The following is a 15783-nucleotide window of genomic DNA, read 5'->3' as shown; positions in this document are numbered from 1 at the left end:
AGAAATTTACAGTATCTACCAGGTAAAGAGAGCAAGAACCTTATAACAAAAACAAAAACCTTTCCTGTATGAATAAAATATTTTAGAATAATATGTATAATGATTGTTTAAATGATAAATAGGCTTACCTTCATTATTAAAATTTAAATATAGGAATGGAGCACAAAGCGAATCAAGACCTGATAGGAAGGGGTTGGGGAAAGAATTCAATAAACATAAATCAGTATAAGTGCATATGTATATACCTTATTCAGCTCCCTGAATTACTGCTATGTAGATTAAGCATTATAAGTATTATCCATCCAGAAACAGATTACATCATGGGGTACTGTGAGGAGTAACTGATAATGACTGGTACATAGTAAATGCCCAATACAAATCAGCTATTATTATCAATATTATTAGTTAGAGAGAGACACACAGTGATAGAAAAATGTAAAATTGATATGAGGCTTAGAATACAGTCCCATTTCTGACCCTGTGTGATCTTGGCAATCACTTAATATCTCCAAGCATATTTCCTTATCTTGAAGATGGAGATTTGTCCTACAAGTTTCTCTGGGATGATGAAAAGAATTCTTTTAAAAATTGTGAAGTAAAATACAAACATATTACGTATTTCTTTTATTGATAATACTACTGTTCAAATGTTGTCATGCTGAAGGAAGGTACATAAGTCTATAATTGTTAGGAAGATCTGGAACTCTAAAATGGACAGGGCTAGGAAAAATAATAGCTTCATTTTAAGTTCAGTCAGAAATTGAGATATAAAATATAAAAACTACTGTTCATAACAACTTAAAAAATAGAACTGGGAAGGAAGAATGGGTGTCTGATTCATGAATTTATCAATGGCTACAAAAATAATAATGAGAAAAGCTAAAAATCAAGGATATGGAATATTAAGGTTATTTAAAACGGGAGAGATAAATTAAATGAGCAGTTTAGGATGACATCCTGTTCCCTAATATCTAATAACCATGATAACCAAAGTTATAAATCATTAAATGCCAAGAATATCAACTAGCTCCAAATTATTTATAGTATAATATTATTTCATGATTTGTATAAGCATTAAGAAAAGTATCCCCAAAGATCCCAATAGCACAAAATATTGTTCCTACTCTCCTAATAAACATTATGGCAAATTGTTTCATTAAATATCTTGCATTTAAATAATATCTAGTAGGCATTTAGACAAAGTTTAACAAAAAATTCTCTCAAAAAATAGATCATAGCTTCAGTATCAGCTTTCTTCAAAGCCAAGGATACTTTGATATTTTAATTTTTTAAATTGTCAGTTATTCAACATGCTCCTAATACTTCAAAAAGAGTCTCAATAATTGGGAGAAAAAAGTTACCTTGCCAATACACAAGATCAGGATGAGACACGACCCAGGCTTTTAATACACGCCTAAATTTTGCATGACCTTCTGGTGATGACAGCAGTTCATCGTACTGATGACAACGAGGAATATCCACTTCAATCTAAAATAGCAAAAACAATAAGGTGGAATTGTAATAAAGTGATCTGCAATAAACCCAAGATAACAGAAAGGAAGACTGCATCTTGAATTTCAAAACAGACCACCTACATAATCCTGGTTTCTGAAGTTTTAAAATTTTATATTAGTCCTCTGGAAACACCAAAACAGTTGTGTTTATACTTAAACAAAAAAGCAGATCATTTCTATTGAAAAGGTATGTATTAATATAGTTTTCAAAAAACCTCCCTTTATAAGCTGGTCTAAATAAAGGGCAATTTCTTCAGATAAAAGAGTAAAATTATTGGGGCCCCTAGGTGGCTCAGTCAGTTAAGCATCTGACTCTTGATTCTGGCTCAGGTCATGATCCCAGGGTCATGGGTTTGAGACCTGCATCGGCCTCTGCACTGAGCATGAAACCTGCTTAAGATTCTCTCTCTCTCTCTCTCTCTCTCTCTCTCTCTCTCTCTCTCTCTCTCTCTCTCTTTCTGTTCCTCTGCCTCTTTCCCCTGCTTGTGCTTTCTCTAAAACTTAAAAAAAAATTATAAATAAATAAATAACAATTATTAGGAAAAGTTACTTAAACTCCTTTAAGGAACAGTTCTAACTCAATAAATTGTAATTAGTAAGAACTATGCTTACTCTACCACCATATGCATATAGTGGCTGCTGATTATTCCTACTCAAGAAAATTCCTCCTGTCTTCTAAAAGTTAAAGATTTGGCAGAATTATCTTAGGTTGTTTAAGAAAATCTAAATCATACTTGTCTATCTGTAGGAATTGGAGTGTCTTTATCAATTGCATCATATTTGGCATGGATAGCCCCCTGCAAAAAATAAGAGAAGATATAATTCATCATATCCTTAATAAATTATTAACTTAGGCAAAATATAGTTTTTATAAACATCTATCTTTGAAAACACACCCAATTATAGATATGCACATTCAAACCCAAAGCATCATTTTAGAAAAATTCTCTACATCTGTGACATTCTGTGATAAATGTCCATGATAATATGCCATTTTGCTTAGGCAGACATTTGAATTATACACACAAATGACAAATATGTTGAGTCACTCAGCTAATGAGTATGCTTAGCTGTTCTTCCAGTCTCCACAACACAGCACAGCACAGCCTTAATGCTCTATTCATTGTTATCTCAAACATAGTAAGTTTCATGAAGAAATTAAAAAGAAAAAAGGGGGGGGGTAGTCATCCCTTGAGAAATTTTCCTGTTTAAGTTGAAAATAAAAGCAAAAATAAAATAAAACTGTTTGAAGGAGTTCAGCACTAGGAGGAAAAGATTTGGGATAAAGAATGAAATACCATGTGGAACCCCTAATGGAATCATTAAGGGATTAAAGAGATCATTTGCATTTTCCATTTATACCACTACAGAAGGAATAATTGAATAAACCACTTTAAATTTTGGTCATGTTCTACACAACCAAATATAGAACAATTCTTCTTAATTCTCTGGTTTACTATAATGGTATAAAAGAGCTAGGAATTTGGGGTTCAAACTCTGATATTATAGGATATGTCAACATCTCTGGCACATCTATTTTATGAGATATTTGGACAACCTGACCTTGGAAGTCATCTTGAACTTTAGCATTATATGGTTCTACAGTTCAAATTATTATCATATGGTATGGAACAATAGGTATTCTCATAAAACAACCAACTAAACTCAAAGGTATTTATAGACTTTCACCAAAAAAAAATCAGGAATAAAGAAAATAATTCTTTCAATGGAGAGTTAAAAGGCTTAAATATACTTGGGAGAACTCACACACCAAAAAATAGGTGATGGATATCCATAAGATATCTTTAACAGAATCTAGGAAAGCAGGATGACAAAGAAATTGACAGGAAATGAAAAAATTTGGCAATGATTTGGCCCATTATCAAGACTACTGTCAACAAAGTCTCTATTAGTACCACAAGTCACCCTAATAATGTGACACCTCTCTTTTTCTCACTGCCACAGATAAGGTATTATAGAAGACAAAGTAGCTATTTCTCTCGGCAGCATGTACTAAAAGGCACTAAATTATATTAATGATTTTTGACAAGGTTCAAATTGGAATGGAAGATTTCTCCCATCTTAGAACTACCTATAAATAGGCAATCCTATTTGTAAATGAACATATTCAAAAGGACAATATAACTGATATATATTTTAAATATTCTGATTTGACCTCTATTAAATGAAATATTAAATAGCATAAATCTAACAAGACTTCAATCATATTTTTCTATTCTATCTAGTCTATTCTTTTCCTCTATTCCTTTCACTAAAAATTGTCAAATAATCTTAATACTCAAATTTTACTATGTAATTTTTTAACAACATGGAAAATAGTTATTCAGAAAGCACTTTCCTTCTTCCTTCTTTCTTAATATTATTAATCAACCTCTAACCTCTTTTCTTTCTTACCTCAACTCCCAGAAGAGCAGCCCAGGTTAAACCTCTCATAAGAGGAGGAATGTCAACTCGTGCTTCCTTCCAGATTTGATTTTTTTTATATGGATAAGCCTATAGACAAAAAAAGATATGAAAAAAATCTCAAGTAGCCAAGTGCCATCTTTTAATGTAAACAATGACAGAGTTAAAAGTGACCTGAAATAAATTTCCAAGTATCTGAAATTATTTTGCCTGGTATTAATAATACATATAAGTTAGTAATGGAATAGTTCCCTATCCTCTGTAGACCTTATATAATACAGTCAAAGAGAGGAGCTGAATCTCCTGTTTTTAATCATTCCTCTCTGTTTTGTGCTCTGGAAGAATTATGAATGACTCTTATGGAGAATAATATTACCAGTCTCATATGGGTTAAATAACGCATAAGGCACTTTGTAAAATATCAACTGATACAGAAAGTATTCAATAAATAAAAATTATTATTAAGGTTACTTCTATAAGCTTACATATAAATTTGTCTTTATAAATTTGTGCTTTAGGAGGCATTTCTAGAAGAGAATTAATAGGACACGGGGTATGGATGTTGTTGAGGCTTTTAATACATAATTTAAAATAGATTTATAGAATGTTTCAACCAACTTAACACTCCAAAAGAATGAGAGTTCCAATCTCAATATACATTTGCTCACTTTGATAATTCAATATGAAAAATAAAGGTCTATATTTTTTCATTCCTGGTGAGGATACACATTTTGAATAGACTTATTGACTAGTTGTATTTCTATTATGTTTTTTTACCCATTTCTCTGTTCCAATGATCGTCCTTTTTCCTGTTTATTTTTAAGTGTTCTTTAAATAGCAAGGATATTAATTAATCTTTTGTCTATGGTTTTGTATAGATGCCTTCATCTTGTTTTACTTTTTAATTTTATTTACTATAAACATGAGTCATTTTTAGTATTAAAGTTAAGCATATAAGATAGGTCATAAGAATTAGTGTTCTCATGACCTTGAGATTCCCTAAGAATTATTAATGAAATAAAAAATAAAGATTGTATATGGGCTCTTTACATTTTTGAATCCCTACCTTTAGCAGCCTGTCAAAGAGAATGATTCTGTTTAGCTGGTACTCTGTGTCCCTCTCTCTGATGATTAAAGGGAGAGTGGCAGCTGCAGACAACTCATTATTGCTGTTTGAATGAGGTAAATTAGACTGGCTATAAAAGAGAAACAAAAGCAGAAAAACTGACCAAACTTATAAAATTAAAAAAAAACAAAACACCACATTTTTGTACTCTATTTAGGAAATAATTTTCAAAGAAAATGTGCAAGCTTCTTATCAATTTAATATAAACAGAAAAGAAAAATAATGGTAAAAGAATATATATATATATATACTCACTCATCTTCAAGTAGTGGGTAAAATGCTTCTCCACCAACATCTTTTAATCTCTGAATTTAAAGAGAAAATATTTATGATATTTAAGATCTGAGACAGAAACACTATTCTTTATTTTTAAAAAATATGTAAAAGTTAGATATTTATGAAGATACCAAAAAACTATAAGACAGAATCTAAAATTCATTCCTATCATAAACATGCAACTATACCAAGCCTCTAGTAAGTTTAGCTGTGAAGAATATTCTTTGTTTTTGATTTTTTACCTTGGGAATTTCTTATAAATGTTAGACACTGATTATGACAGTTTTCCAAACACAATGCAGAATTACTAACATTAGTATAAAACTGAATAAATGGAGACATTTTTAAATCATATGAATATTATGTAAAAAAAAAAGGTACCTTTTAACACATACCCCTTAATTTAAAACTGAAGTCAGATTTATTTTTGCTTTGACATTGACACAAACTAAGACAAAAGGTGCTAATAAAAAGGATTCAAAAGAATTTCTTACATCATACTTTGAATGTGCATGATTCAAATAGCTGGTAAATCAATTGGCAAAATTCAATTTTCTTATTTTTTTTCACAAACTTATTACAATAACTGTTATTCCAAATAATAATATTGCCAGGATTATAGATATTCTTTAAAAACATAAGAAGGCAGGCAGTAGTAAAGTAAAATCTTAGACACATCCTAAGTAGGGTGATTAAAGTTAATGCTGTCTTGCCTGCTGCTCTGTTCTTCAGTCCAATGTCCAACTTGAGGGCCAAGTACCTGTTCCTGTGGGGACTGACACAGAAGTTCAAGCTCTGTGTGTAGGCAGCATTGATCTTCCATTGATTAGAGTTATTGTGCACTCACCCATGTGAGTTATTCTCAGAATTTTTTAAAGCCAAAGAAAAATCTTTTACCCACAACTAAGAACCTGGCAAACAAGGAATTTATGCCTGGCTTTTCTCTCAGTTCTGATGTGCCATAGATTTTATCCCACTTTGCCTCTAAATTTTAGGTATCTCTTTCATGGATTTTGATACTAAGTAGAAGAATAAGATTTTCCCAAATTTTGCTGCATTATTAATATGCACATTGTTTTAAAGTTTGGATTATACTGTCCTAAAAATCATAGATTTTAAGTGTCTCTTCTGCTTTTTTTGGTACCAAAAATTTGTACTTAAGAGAAAAATACAGAAAAGTCTAAGGTAAAAATTGTTATTTGGTCTCCATATTATTTTAAAAATCAGAAACATAAATAACTTTTTTTGTAACACTATTTTATTTGGAGTGAACCCTTTTCAGTATCCCTAAACTGTGAACAATGGGAAATGGAAGTATCAAAGGAAACACATCAGAGATGTGACAAAAACCTTTACATTTTTTTTATTGCCTTTATACAATCAGTGCATATTTAAGTAAAACAATTTACTATCAGGCAAACATTTTTGCATATGCTGTCTTCTTTTTTTTTAAATTTTAATGTTTATTTATTTACTTTTGATAGAGAGAGCACAAGTGGGGAAGGACAGAGACAGAAAGAGAGACACCGAATCCGAGGCAGGCTCCAGCTCTGAGATGTCAGTGCAGAGCCTGACGTGGGGCTCAAACTCACAAACGGAGAGATCATGACCTGAGCTGAAATGAGACAGTCAACCAACTGAGCCACCTAGGTGCCCCTATGCTGTCTTCTCTTTATCTTTCTGTGCCTTTATCTTGTCTGACTTTCAGCAATTCTGCCTGGATGACTTTATCTTCTGGTGCTGTCTCCCGAGCTTTCTTAAGTTCAGCTAATGCTTGATGGTATTCTTTTAATCCTTGTCATCCTTGAGCTCTACAGTACAATGCTTTAGTATTTGATGGGTCTAGTTCAAGAGCTTCCAAGTAATTGTCAATTGTTCCCTGCCAATTTGACATCTTCAGTTTATAAGCACCAATGTTCGGCATGCGATTTAAAGCTATAGGTTGCAGCTTCGATCTATCTGCTTTCTTAGTAACAGCCATGAACGTTTCACATATCTTAAAACTTTTGTGTTTTCTTAGTGGCCATCTCCCAGTTCTGGGATTTGAAAAAAGTATTTCTAATATTTTTTTTTAAGTTTTCTGTTATTAGTAAAATTTTATCTATATCTTTTAAGTCTCTATCTGCATCCTCAGGGAAATCTGGATGACTGTCACCAGAACATCTATTGGGATTATGTCCCAATCATTCCCCTCCTTCAATTCCCCACATTCTGTAGTAACACACAATTTGGCAGGTTTTTCACCTTTTACTTCTACATTTTCCAGTATCCTTGCCACACCCATTTCTTTAATTACTTGACCAAATACCACATGTTTCCTTCCAAATGAGGAGTGGGATCTGTTGTGATAAGAACTGAGAACCATTTGTATCGCAGCCCACATTTGCCATGCTCAATAAACCTTCCTGGTTAAGCTTGTAAGAGAAATTTTCATCCTCCACCTGTCCCATCAATATTTTCTCCACCTGTCCCATTTTGTTTTGAGAAGTCTCTACCCTGAATCATAAATTTCTTAATAATTCGATGGAAAGGGCATCCTTGAAATGGAGAGGTTTCCAGTGGTGAGTCCAATGCCTTTTTCTCCTCTACACAATGCACAGAAATTTTCTACAGTTTTGGGTACAACATCTGCAAACAATTCTAAGACAATTCAACCAACTCACTGCCCTCCGATGTCCACGTCAAAGAAGACTCAGGGATTGCTGGGGGTTGGAGGGCTTAGTTTTGGGGGATGGGTGTGACATTTTGAATTGCATATACACATGGGAGAGAACTCAGAGAACCTTGTGGACACCTGGAAGCTCAACCCAAAAGTAACTTTCTCTCTCTCCCTCTCTCTCTCGTTTTGATTAATAATTATAGAAAAAAAGTATTTTAAATTTCAAAAGTGGAAATATAAGGCAATTGAGAAAGTAAAATTGAAATCTTGTATTCATTTAACTTATGTTTACATAGTTTGGGTTATATTTAAATCTTTTTAAAAACTTTTTTTAATGTTTATTTATTTTTTGAGAGAGAGACAGAGCATAAGCCAGGGAGGGGCAGAGAGCGAGGGAGACATAGAATCCGAAGCAGGCTTCAGGCTCGGAGCTGTCAGCACAGAGCCTGATGTGGGGCTTGAACTCACAAACTGTGAGATCATGATCTGAGCCGAAGTCAGACTGAGCCATCCAGGTGCCCCTACTTTGGGTTATATTTAAATTAAAGAAACAATATATACAATGGAATATTACTCAACCATTAAAAATAATGAAATCTCGCCATTTGCAATGCCTGGATGCAGCTAAAGTGCATTATGCTTAGTGAAATAAGTCCATCAGAGAAAGACAAATACCATATGATTTCACTCATATGTAGAATTTAAGAAACAAAGCAGAAGAACATGTGGGAAGGGGAAAAAAAAGAAAGAAGCAAACCATAAGAGACTTTTAATGACAAAGAACAAACAGGGTTGGTGGAGGGAGGTGGGTGGGGAGATGGGCTAGATGGGTGATGGGCATTAAGGAAGCACTTGTGAATGAGGAGCACTGGGCGTTATATGTAAGTGATGAATCATGAAATTCTACTCCTGAAACCAGTATTACAGTATATGTTAACAAACTAGAATTTAAATAAAAACCTTAAAAAAATAAACAAATTAAGAGTAAAATCAAGTCAGTTGAAAACATACATTTGGATATAGTTTATTGTTTGTTGCTTTGTACTGTTATTTATGTAACCCACTATATACGTTCGTCTTTAAAGAGATGATAAGTTTAGTGTATCAAGTAGTAGTAATTATATATTTAAATTTTCTATTCCTTGCATCATGGAAAATAAGAGATTCTAATTCTCTCCTACTATATAATTTCTAAAATACTAAATGACAGGAAAAGCCTAAAAATGTAAGAAAAATGCAGTGATAGACCCAAAGCTGGGCTTAGAGAGAAAAGTTATAAGCTATCAATAAAGTGTATTGATAATTGTGGCCTGGGGTTTTAGAGCACAATGGGACAAAGACTTGGGCACCTGATTTACAGGGAGCCAGACTAGAGGAGACCCTGCTACATTCAAGTAAAGAAAAAACTGTGGTCGTTGGGTATATCCAACTTTAGCCATCTCCAGTCATTGATGTGGGGAAGAATACCCAATTCTAACTCCCTTTAGCCATCTTGTCTCTCCTAATAGGGTAAAGAAGGAAGCTGAGAAGTATATGCGAAGGTCATGGCCAGAGACACAGGTTCACTAAAAGGCTGAGACCTAATCATAGGATTATAGAACTCTTTCCCTTCCCTTCCCTTCTTTACTTCCATGTCAATAGAACTCCTATGTAAAAGGGAATTCCAGCTGAAAGAAAAGGCCTCAGACCCCATTTTAAAAAGTCTCTAGGGAGACCCAAAGACACCAAGTGGAACAAGAACAAGGGTAGCTGAGGAAATTTTAGATTCTGACAAAAAAGCTACACAAATAATAAACAGCTAGATAAACATGACATCTTGAGCTAATGCCTATATACCACAGATTCTTTTACTGGAAAATTATGTCAAGGTTTCAACAAAAAATTGCAGGGCATGCTAAAATGTGAAAAAGACACTCTGAAGAAATAAAGCAAGCTTCAGAACCAGCTTCAGCTATGGCAGAGAGTTTGGAATTATCAGGCCAGCAATTTAAAATAACTATGATTAATATGCTAAGGGCTCTACAGAAAAAAGTGGACAACATGTAAGAACAGGTGGGTAATATAAGCATAGAGGTAAAAATTCTAATAAAGAATCAAAAGATGTAACCTAGGTGTTATAGAAACATCAGAAGAAGGAGAAAGAAAGAAACAGAAGAAATATTTGAAATAATAATGACAGAAGTTTTCAAAATTAAAGACATCAAATAACAAAGATCCAGGAAACTTAGAACATCAAGCAGGATAAATACCAAAAGAAAATCTACACCTAGGAATATCATATAAAGGACACCATCAAAAGGTAAAGGAAGAGCCACAGATTTGAAGATATATGCACTACATATAGCCAACAAAAACTCCATATTTGGAATATATATTTCAAAGTCCTCAAATCAATAAGAAATCACTCAGTAAAAAAATTGACAAAAGATATGAACTAGTAATGTAGTATAGAAGAGGTAAGTAGGATGCTAAGAAATATGAAGAGACTCATAAGTGCATTAAAATCAGGGAATTAAAATTAGTATTATAGAAATTTACTATTCTACACCTTTTAGGACAACAATTTTAAAAAAATGTTTGTTTACTTTGAAAGAGGTGTGTGTATGTGGTGGGGGAGGGTGGGACAGAGAGGGAATCCCAAGCAGGCTCTGTCTCTGTCAGTGCAGAGACCGATGTGGGGCTCAATCTCATGAAATGTGAGATCATGACCTGAGCTGAAATCAAGAGTCATATGCTTAACCAACTGAGCCACCCAGGCACGCCTAGAGCAATAATTTTTAAATATTTGATAATACCATGTGTTATCATTTATATGGAAAATGAGAAATCTTATTCAATGATGGTAAAAAGATAAACAGATACAACTACTTTTGTGAATGATCGGACAACATACATAAAGCTGATGATGCATAGATCCTATTTCCCAACAATGTCACTCCAGGGCACATACCTTGAAGAAATTCTGACATATTTTATGAGATTAGGGAGGCATTCAAGGGTTCATGTGTAAGGTTTCATTAAAAAAATATCTGAGGCAGATTTGTCAAAACACCATTCTTACATTCCTTAGCTGGCATAATGACAACGTCACAGTGGTGTCATCCAACAGTGAGCTTCTGTCTCGACCTTGCCCAAAGCTTTCACCATCTTCAAAGAGAAAACTGAAAGGAGATTAAAAAAGATCATTATCTTAATGAGCACACAAAATCTGATTTATTGTTTCTTCTGCAAAATAAAATTTATTCCAAATCATCAATCCTTCATTAAAAAAATAAATAAATTTTAGACTTAATGGGTTAATTAAAAATATGTAATTGCTGGTTGAAATTTCACCCAACAATTCTTTTTAAATATAAGTTGACTTGGTCTGAATATAGTATACAAATAAAAAGCATTTTAGGAACACAAGAGTAGGATTTATCCTCTTCGTTCATGCAGATTCAATGCTAAAATTACTCTCTTGATACTATTTATATGTGCTACTGAGGAAGTTTATATGAGTGAAAAATGATAAAAGAAGAAACATCACAATAGTAAATTCTTGAGAAAAAGGATAGTGAATAATAAATACATAAATTTTTAGGAGTTCAGAGAATTAATTTTGAGAATTTACATATACTTGGAATTTCCATCATCTTATATTCTGGTGTTCTGCTTAATTCAATGTGTGAGAAATATAACTGACTTAAAAATCAGTTTAAGAGGGAGAAAAAGTAGAGAACCAGCGATCTATTCAAATAACCTAAAAATTTAACATGTGAAGAAAATATGACCAGCAGGCGATTTTCCTTGTTACCTACAATGAACAAATCTGTCCTAAAATGTAAAATTAAAATTTAAAGCACTGGTGTAAACTCAGGAGATTGAGGTTCACATCTTTATGAATAAATATAAAGAGCAATGGAACAGTAACAACTTTGGTTCTTAGAGTTCTACTGTTAATTTAGCTTTCAATCTAATTTATATATGATGTCCAAGATATTATGCAGTTCTGCAGTTTTCTCAACAGTGATTTAGCACCATGCTGATTTCTAGGACAAGCAACAAAGCCATAGAGTACATTTACATTTACAAATGTAATTGGAAATAAAAAAGTTACTCGTATTTATTAACTCTCTTGAATATTACTATTCTTTTTCATAATTTTTTTTAAATATGAAATTTATTGTCAAATTGGTTTGCATACAACACCCAGTGCTCATCCCAACAGGTGCCCTCCTCAATACCCATCACCCACCCTCTCCTCCCTCCCACCACTCATCAACCCTCTGTTCTCAGTTTTTAAGAGTCTCTTATGTTTTGGCTCCCTCCCTCTCTAACATCTTTTTTTTTTTTTTCCTTCCCCTGCCTCATGGTCTTCTGTTAAGTTTCTCAAGGTCCCCATATGAGTGAAAACATATGGTATCTTTCTCTGTATGACTTATTTCACTTAGCATAACACTCCAGTTCCATCCACGTTGCTACAAAGGCCATATTTCATTCTTTCTCATTGCCACATAGTATTCCATTGTGTATATAAACCACAATTTCTTTATCTGTTCATCACTTGATGGACATTTAGGCTCTTTCCATAATTTGGCTATTGTTGAAAGTGCTGCTATAAACATTGGGGTGCAAGTGCCCCTATGCATCAGCACTCCTGTATCCCTTGGGTAAATTCTTAGCAGTGCTACTGCTGGGTCATAGAGTAGACCTATTTTTAATTTTTTGAGGAAACTCCACACTGTTTTCCAGATCGGCTGCACCAGTTTGCATTCCCACCAATAGTGCAAGAGGGTTCCCGTTTCTCCATATCCTCTCCAGCATCAATAGCCTCCTGATTTGTTCATTTTAGCCATTCTGACTGGTGTGAGGTGGTTATCTGAGTGTGGTTTTGATTTGTATTTCCCTGATGAGGAACGATGTTGAGCATCTTTTCATGTGCCTGTTGGCCATCTGGATGTCTTCTTTAGAAAAGTGCCTAATCACATCTTCTGCCCATTTTTTCACTGGATTATTTGTTTTTCGGGTGTAGAGTTTGGTGAGTTCTTTATAGATTTTGGATACCAGCCCTTTACCTGATAGGTCATTTGCAAATATCTTTTCCCATTCTGTCGGTTGCCTTTTAGTTTTGTTGATTGTTTCCTTTGCTGTGCAGAAGCTTTTTATCTTCATGAGGTCCCAATAGTTCATTTTTGCTTTTAATTCCCTTGCCTTTGGGGATGTGTCAAGTAAGAAATTGCTGCCGCTGAGGTCAGAGGGGTTTCTTCCTGCTTTCTCCTCTAGGGTTTTGATGGTTTCCTGTCTCACACTCAGGTCCTTCATCCATTTTGAGTTTATTTTGTGAATGCTGTAAGAAAGTGGTGTAGTTTCATCCTTCAGCATGTTGCTGTCCAGTTCTCCCAGCACCATTTGTTAAAAAGACTGTCTTTTTTCCATTGGATATTCTTTCCTGCTTTGTCAAAGATTAGTTGGTCGTACTTTTGTGGGTTTAATTCTGGGGTTTCTATTCTATTCCATTGGTCTATGTGTCTGTTTTTGTGCCAATACCATGCTGTCTTGATGATGACAGCCTTGTAGTAGAGGCTAAAGTCTGGGATTGTGATGCCTCCTGCTTTGGTCTTCTTCAAAATTACTTTGGCTATTCGGGGTCTTTTATGGTTCCATACAAATTTTAGGATTGCTTGTTCTAGCTTCAAGAAGAATGCTGGTGCAATTTTGATTGGGATGGCATTGAATGTGTAGATAGCTTTGGTGGTATTGACATTTTAACAATATTTATTCTTCCAACCCATGAGCACGGAATGTTTTTCCATTTCTTTATATCTTCTTCAATTTCCTTCATAAGCTTTCTATAGTTTTCAGCATACAGATCTTTTACATCTTCGATTAGGTTTATTCCTAGGTATTTTATGCTTGGTGCAATTGTGAATGGGATCAGTTTCTTTATTTGTCTTTCTGTTGCTTCATTATTAGTGTATAAGAATGCAACTGATTTCTGTACATTGATTTTGTATCCTGCAACTTTGCTGAATTCATGTATCAGTTCTAGCAGACTTTTGGTGGAGTCTATCGAGTTTTCCATGTATAGTATCATGCCATCTGCAAAAAGTGAAACCTTGACTTCATCTTTGCCAATTTTGATGCCTTTGATTTCCTTTTGTTGTCTGTTTGCTGATGCTAGCACTTCCAACACTATGTTAAACAACAGCGGTGAGAGTGGACATCCCTGTCATGTTCCTGATCTCAGGGGGAAAGCTCTGTTTTTCCCCATTGAGGATGATATTAGCTGTGGGCTTTTCATAAATGGCTTTTATGATATTTAAGTATGTTCCTCCTATCCCGACTTTCTCGAGGGCTTTTATTAAGAAAGCATGCTGAATTTTGTCAAATGCTTTTTCTGCATCGATTGACAGGATAATATGGTTCTTATCTTTTCTTTTATTGATGGGATGTATTACATTGATTGATTTGTGAATGTTGAAGCAGCCCTGCAGCCCAGGAATGAACCCCACTTGATCATGGTGAATAATTCTTTTTATATGCTGGTGAATTCGATTTGCTAGTATCTTATTAAGAATTTTTGCATCCATATTCATCAGGATATTGGTCTGTAGTTCTCTTTTTTTACTGGGTCTCTGTCTGGTTTAGGAATCAAAGTAATTCTGGCTTCATAGAATGAGTCTGGAAGTTTTCCTTCCCTTTCTATTTTTTGGAACAGCTTGAGAAGGATAGGTATTATCTCTGCTTCAAATGTCTGGTAGAATTCCCCAGGGAAGCCATCTGGTCCTGGACTCTTATTTGTTGGAAGATTTTTGATAACTGATTCAATTTTTTTGCCAGTTATGGGTCTGTTCAAGTTTTTTATTTCTTCCTGTTTGAGTTTTGGAAGTATGTGGGTGTTTAGGAATTTGTCCATTTCTTCCAGGTTGTCCAGTTTGTTGGCATATAATTTTTCATAGTATTACCTGATAACTGCTTGTATTTCTGAGAGATTGGTTGTAATAATTCCATTTCCATTCATGATTTTATCTATTTGGGTCATCTCCCTTTTCTTTTTGAGAAGCCTGACTAGAGGTTTATCAATTTTGTTTATTTTTTCAAAAAACCAACTCTTGGTTTCATTGATCTGCTCTACTGTTTTTTAAGACTCTATATTGTTTATTTCTGCTCTGATATTTATTATTTCTCTTCTTCTGCTGGGTATGGGGTGTCTTTGCTGTTCTGCTTCTATTTCCTTTAGGTGTGCTGTTAGATTTTGTATTTGGGATTTTTCTTGTTTCTTGGGATAGGCCTGGATTGCAATGTATTTTCCTCTCAGGACTGCCTTTGCTGCATCCCAAAGTGTTTGGATTGTTGTATTTTCATTTTCGTTTGTTTCCATATATTTTTTAATTTCTTCTCTAATTGCCTGGTTGACCCATTCATTCTTTAGTAGGGTGTTCTTTAACCTCCATGCTTTTGGAGGTTTTCCAGACTTTTTCCTGTGGTTGATTTCAAGCTTCATAGCATTGTGGTCTGAAAGTATGCATGGTATGATCTCAATTCTTGTATACTTATGAAGGGCTGTTTTGTGACCCAGTATGTGATCTATCTTGGAGAATGTTCATGTGCACTTGATAAGAAAGTATATTCTGTTGTTTTGGGATGCAGAGTTCTAAATATATCTGTCAAGTCCTTCTGATCCAATGTATCATTCAGGACCCTTGTTTCTTTATTGACCATGTGTCTAGATGATCTATCCATTTCTGTAAGTGGGGTGTTAAAGTCCCCTGCAATGACCACATTCTTATCAATAAGGTTGC

General features: G+C 34.1%; 1 protein-coding gene and 1 pseudogene across 4 annotated transcripts in view; both read right to left on the bottom strand.

Moving 5' to 3' along the window:
* Positions 1 to 15783, bottom strand: part of TBCK (TBC1 domain containing kinase) — a 225574-nt gene that overhangs the window by 121491 nt on the left and 88300 nt on the right. For all 4 annotated transcript variants that reach the window (XM_019416577.2, XM_019416570.2, XM_019416616.2 and 1 more), the window contains 7 exons: positions 11061 to 11160; positions 5320 to 5369; positions 5005 to 5134; positions 3930 to 4028; positions 2249 to 2311; positions 1362 to 1488; positions 129 to 179 (listed from right to left, as the gene is read on the bottom strand). In XM_019416577.2, coding sequence (XP_019272122.2) covers positions 129 to 179; positions 1362 to 1488; positions 2249 to 2311; positions 3930 to 4028; positions 5005 to 5134; positions 5320 to 5369; positions 11061 to 11160 — 620 coding nt within the window. The remainder of the gene's footprint in view (positions 1 to 128; positions 180 to 1361; positions 1489 to 2248; positions 2312 to 3929; positions 4029 to 5004; positions 5135 to 5319; positions 5370 to 11060; positions 11161 to 15783) is intronic.
* LOC128776574 (peptidyl-prolyl cis-trans isomerase D-like) lies at positions 6790 to 11054 on the bottom strand (annotated as a pseudogene).

This window comes from Panthera pardus, unplaced genomic scaffold, assembly GCF_024362965.1.
Source record: "Panthera pardus isolate Hobbes unplaced genomic scaffold, ASM2436296v1 HiC_scaffold_13, whole genome shotgun sequence".
NCBI classification, from domain to species: Eukaryota; Metazoa; Chordata; class Mammalia; order Carnivora; family Felidae; genus Panthera; species Panthera pardus.
This window is presented reverse-complemented; position numbering and strand designations above follow the sequence as displayed.